The 6,000-nt window shown below is 39.4% G+C and overlaps 1 protein-coding gene across 1 annotated transcript in view; it reads right to left on the minus strand.

The window, feature by feature from the left end:
• The window catches only part of Pir (pirin), a 98,670-nt gene extending 93,449 nt beyond the window's left edge, over positions 1–5,221 (minus strand). Inside the window, 1 exon segment of the mRNA XM_060374784.1 lies at positions 5,137–5,221. Coding sequence (XP_060230767.1) covers positions 5,137–5,221 — 85 coding nt within the window.
• Positions 5,222–6,000: the final 779 nt, after the last annotated feature.

Consider the following 6,000-nt stretch of genomic DNA (forward strand, 5'->3'; position numbering starts at 1 on the left):
AGCTGCCAAATTTAACTGGCAGCTTCCAAGACTGTTCTTTCAACATCCTCAGAACGCCAAACAAAAACCTGTGGCCACCAACCCTCTAGCCTGTAGCAACCACGTAATAAATCTCCAACAGGCCAGCAGGTTTGGGAAGTCAGGAAATACTGGAAGTGCCTATCAGAAATGCGGGCCTTTGGAGATAGGACTGATTCTTTTCAAATGACCCTCTGTCGAGTCCAGAATAATTTTAATTATGCTGAGCGCAGTCCACAAACTCTGGGTGGTACTTTTGTTAGATTCTTTAGCCTATTGTAGCTAGGTTCTATGACTGAATCTGGCTAACACATGGAAATTCCAGAGTGGAACCTAGGGAGCTATCCTTATCAAATGAGGATGAACAGTTAATATTTGTCCTTTTGTTTTTTATTCTCTTCAGAGGGCAGGTGGTGGTTGTTATTGCCTTATCAAACATCTATTTGATAATATCAAGGAATTCTTTGAATATTGCAATATGATAACAGGGCTATAATTACATTTTTATCATCCTCTCTTCTTGTATCATCTCCCTCCACATCTTTATATTAATTTGTTAGCAGGCAAAGAGAAAATTTTCACTGTGTTATTTTCATGTATCAGGACCCGGAGCATTCATTGTACTATTTCTTTTAGGTTTCTTTGTTTTAAGTTATTCTCTTAAGTAATTAAATAACTTAAAGAAAATCACATTCTACTAAACAGTATCTGGTGGAATCAGGCAGCATAAAGACGTGTACAGATGAATGATGAGTTTCTCTCCTTCTGGGAGGACAGAGGAACCACCTCCCACCAACTTACTACTTAGTCATTCCAACTCTGAAACTATCTAGCCTGGTGTGTGGATAACGGTATTGAAACACACAAGCCAGCCCTAGCCCATCTCGTCTTTGTTGCTAATCATGGAAAAGCTCATTGTAAGTTCCTCTTCAACTTCCGCATTTGCAGTGGTAGGAAGAAAAAACAAAAACCTTGTGGCAGCTACTAAAGTGCAGCACATTAGCAGCTTCAATACAAAAATAGCTTTGTAGTCCAAAATTTCTATTTCTTCTTTGGTGCATAAACTTTAAACAGTAACCTACTTAATGTAGGCAAATGCCTTCATTCTCTGCTGGTGGGGGTGGAGGGGTCTACTTTTCGATAGACTCTGGAAATATGTTAACAACATCAACAGTCAAAATTAGGGCCTTGAGCATGAGAATAATGGTAGGCTTACAGTGAAAAGGTGAGTAATTTTTAAAGTGATGTTTATGAGGAATTTATATTAATACAGAAATCTCCTGTATCATCATGTTAAGTGAAAAACTTCAGGACACAAAACTGTGACTTCTATATCATCCTCAGTGATGTAGAACAATGGTTCTTAGCCTGTGAGTCAGGACCCCCTTAGCAAACTATCTCCAAAAATATTTATGTTTCAGTTCATAACAGTAGGAAAATTAGTTATGAAACAGCAACAAAAATAATTTTATGGTTGAAATATCACAACATGAAGAACTGTATTAAAGGGTCACAACATTAGGAAAGTTGAGAACCACTGAGGTAGACAGAACATACTTGTTTGTAAACACCTCATTCTCATTTGTAATTAAATAAAGTTGATGACATTCAGAATTATTCCTCCTTCTTCCATGAGGGTTACAGACTACCTGTGACACAGGAGACCTGAATTTAAATACCATATCAGGGTCTTGAACAATGTAGGTTTCAGTCAAGCATTGTTATATAGGATACAGTATAAAACTTAAAGATGTAAAATTGTATTGGGGGAAATTTACATCTTTGTTTTCACTAACTTGTAATTTTTCTGAATTTTTATCATAGTAAAATATACATAAAATGAAATTTACCATTTTGGAAGGTTTTTTATTATTAAAAAAAAAACTATTTGTATATGTCTCTGTCTGTGTCTGTGTCAGAGTATGTGCACTTAAATGAAGGTGCCCTCAGAGACAAGAGGCCTCAGATCCTCCTGGAGCTGGAGTTAGAGGTAGGTGTAAGTCACCAGGTATGGGTACTAAGAGTAAAGCTCAGGTCATCTCCAAAAGCAGTACACTCCTAACACTAAACTATCTCCCTAGCCACAAGATTTAGCATTTTCGCAACTTTAAGAACACAGTTCTATCCTCTCCAGTTCTCTCTATCACTCCCTTCTTTCATAAGATTCCCTGAACTCTGCCCAAAGTTTGGCTATGAGTCTCAGCATCTACTTTACTACCCTGCTGGGTAGAGCCTTTCGGAGGTCTTCTGTGGTAGGCTCCTATGCTGTTCCCTGTTTTCTCCCTCTTCTGATGTCAATCCTGTTTGCCTTTCTCAGTGAGGACTGAGCATCTTACCCAGGGTCCTCCTTCTAGGTTAGTTTCTTTAGGTGAACAGATTTTAGTATGTTTATCCAAAAGACCTGGAGGGGACAGGAGCTCTACAAGGAGAACAACAGAACCAAGAAATCTGGGCCCAAGGGTCTTTTCTGAGACTGGAACTCCAACCAAGAACCATGCATGGAGATAACCTAGAATCCCTGCACAGATGTAGTCCATAGCAGCTTAGTATCCAAAGGGAACAGGGACTGTCTCTGACATCAACTCAGTGGCTGGCTCTTTGACCTCCTCCCCGCGAGGGGGGAGCAGCCTTACCAGGCCTCAGAGGAAGACAGTGCATCCAGTCCTGATGAGACCTGATAGGCTAGGGTCAGAGGGAAGGAGAGGAGGACCTCTTCTATTCGTGGTCTTGGGGAGGGGTATAGGAGGAGTTGAGGGAAGGTGGGATTGGAAGGGGAAGATGGAGGGGGCTCCAGCTGGGATACAAAGTGAATAAACTGTAATTAAAATAAATAAAAAAAGAACACAGTTTTGTTCTACAACTATCACTGTCATCTCCAGACTGAAATTCAGTATCTTTAATTTTGAGTAAACTCAGTCAATTAAAACAAATTACTAGTAATTGTGATTCTGGCACCAATAGAAAACAAACAATTTTCATAATGTATTGTATCTATGAATAGGTATGTAAAAATATTGTTCACATTTGAAATGAGATGCATCACTCAAGACCTTTTCACTTAATATAAAAATACTAGATGACTAGATCATTTCCAAAATAAAAAGTATTCCACCATGTTATAGTGTAAAAATGTTCCTTGGAAATCTACCTGTTCTGTTTTATTTACTTCAAAACACTGTTTTACAAAGGAATTGATAGGTTTCACTAGACCACCAAAGAAGCTCACAGGATTAAAAAAAAAAAAAGTGAAGACATTCTCATCGGATAGATATGTTCTTGATAGATGGACTAATTAAGGTCATAGCCACCCTCAATACAGAGTAACAGCTTACTAGCAGGTGTCTATGAGGTCTCAGAACTTTCCTAAGCTTTTCTGTTGATGATGACATCTTATAAAACGTGGCACCGTGTCCATCTGGCCCTATGCGTTTAGCTATTAAGATAAACCTATTTGTGTATTTTCTTTGACAAATGGTACATTTTGGATTTCAGGAGTTATATATGAATGAGTTAGTGTTGGAAAGAGAAATGGCAAAAGCACCAAACAGAAGAAAGAAGACTGACAGGGCTGATGAGGGAGAAGTGTTTGCTACCTTATTACAATGGCCAGTCAACACCAAATAGGTACGATAAGGCAGGCGTAGAAAGAGAAATACTGTATACCTTCAGTTGTATGTGGAATCTAAACAGAAACACAGACCGAAATGGTGACCCTAGAGACTGAAGTGAGGTGATGGAGAGATATTGGTCAGAGACGTACAATAAGTTCAAGAAATCAGTAGCACTGATAACTGTAAGATAATGATGTATATAGTTGAAATGTGCTAAGACTAGCTTTTTTTAAATTATGATGTAAAGTAATCCAGATGTTGATTCGCTACTTTTGACCATTCCTTGGCCTATACAAATACAAAAACATCCTGTTATGCACAATACACACGGTTTTTCAATTAGATTTTCAAAATTGAAAACACCAAACCCATCAACAATGTCGGGCCACAGTCATTGAAGAAAGCCAAGAATTGCAAACCCTACAAGCAAAGGTGAGCCTGTCAATCCCAAATATTCAGGAAGCTAAAGCAGAAGGATTTAAGTTCAGGGCCCGCCTAAGAAATCCTCTCATTGCCCAAAAAGAGGGCCATGGGTACAACTCAGTGATGGAGTGCTTGCCTAGAATGTGCAAGGGCTTCCATATGTTCAATCTCCAGTACTGAAAAAATAAACTCATGAGGAAAACAATTCCATAAATATTTTTTCAAACACACTTTTTTTAAAAAATAAAAAAATAGACGAAGTAACCTGTACAGAATGAGAGGCAATGAGGCAGTAGTATGAAAATCCTCGAGTAGAGTTTAAAAGCTACTAATCGGTCCTACTTCTACCCCTGAAATGCATTTTTTCTCTTCGTCACAACATTTAATGTGGGATGGCACTGGGTATTTTATAGCCTTTTGCTCTGACCACTATTTGACACCTTCCTGTGCATCTAAGACCTGTCCCTACATTTCATGTATTCCCTACTATTCAAAACTAACAAACAAACAAACAAAAAACACTCCTCTAATGTTGAAAACATCTAGAGGCACATTCTCTGAGTTTCACTGTGCTTCTGTCCCACAACAGAGGTCTACAGAGCTGGATCTCAGTGCACAAATATAAATCCTTTATGCAGTGTGATTAGCCTGGAACCTGATACATAAAGAGCCAATCAGATTGTCTTCCCTAGGAATCTGAAGCTGAAAGCCAGTCACTTGTTCTTTGAAGTATGTGCATGTAAGCAAGGGTGGAAAAGCTACATTTAGAGATATGCTGCTGAGGCTGACAGCTAGCATGCTTCTCAACTCAAGGCAGTACATGGCTATGCAGAGAAAGCCAGACATATCTCCCAGAGCTCAGCTGCACCTGCTACCCAGAACCTCTTCATTCACATTCCAGAGGCCTCTTTAGGCTGGGATTCATCCAGATGTGGTCCCATTCATGTTTCTCTCTCTCTGGAACCCCACAGGAAAGCTCATGACCATCTTGGCCTTCTCTTCTCAAATCCTCTTCAATATCTCATCAGTCTCTTTAGAAAGGAAAGCATGAAGAACTCATCCAGCCAGCATACCCCAGGTCTGCCAATGCTTCTGAGGACCCAAGCTCTAACCTCCTCTGGCTACTCCCAGCTCAGCACTGAGAGAGTAACCTTCTTAGAGGATGCCATTTTGAAATTTATAAATAATGTTTTCTGGTGTTGAGCTGTAGAGGATGGAGGGCAAGAAGAAAGACAACACCAAAAGAAATCAATGGAGAATATATCTCCAGACTATAAACTAAGGATATTAACATTAGACCTGCCCCAGTGGCAATTGATTGAATACTTACTATGAAGAGGGGCTAGACTGGGTGATTTTTAAAACACAATGATGGTGAGCATGTTTACTAGGTACCTGGAACCCCATTATTGGCAGTTACCTTGTGTAATCCTGCAGTCATCTTGTACAAAGGTTAGCAAGAACAACTCTTCGGAAGAATTTAATAGAAATGTCTAAAGAGCATTTTATAGGCTTTGCTTCAGTGGCATCTCTTGACCTCCCCACACCACAGACCACACCCTTACATGTCCACTTCATGTGGTAGGGTGTAAGATGAAAGTGGGGGTAGGTGACACTGGAAATAAAGGGAAAAAACTAGAGGTCTGTAACTCTCACTAGAATATGGTGATATTGGAGCTGAAAGAGATCTTCAAGGGTTACTAAATTCAAATACTCATCTATCTGTAAAGGCCAGGGCCATTTTTCTAAATTCACCTCTTACTAATTTTGTGCAGGTATACAATGTATTTTCTTATCATAGCAAACACTTCTTTCCTCTTCCAGAGCCCGTCATCACATCTCCCTCCTAACTAAATGCTGTATTTTCCATAGTCTACAGAGTCCAAGCAGAGCTGTCCCTATGTGTACGGGTGTTGGGTTATCTACTGAAACACTGGCATCTTAATAA

Source organism: Meriones unguiculatus, chromosome X (genome assembly GCF_030254825.1).
Source record: "Meriones unguiculatus strain TT.TT164.6M chromosome X, Bangor_MerUng_6.1, whole genome shotgun sequence".
NCBI classification, from domain to species: Eukaryota; Metazoa; Chordata; class Mammalia; order Rodentia; family Muridae; genus Meriones; species Meriones unguiculatus.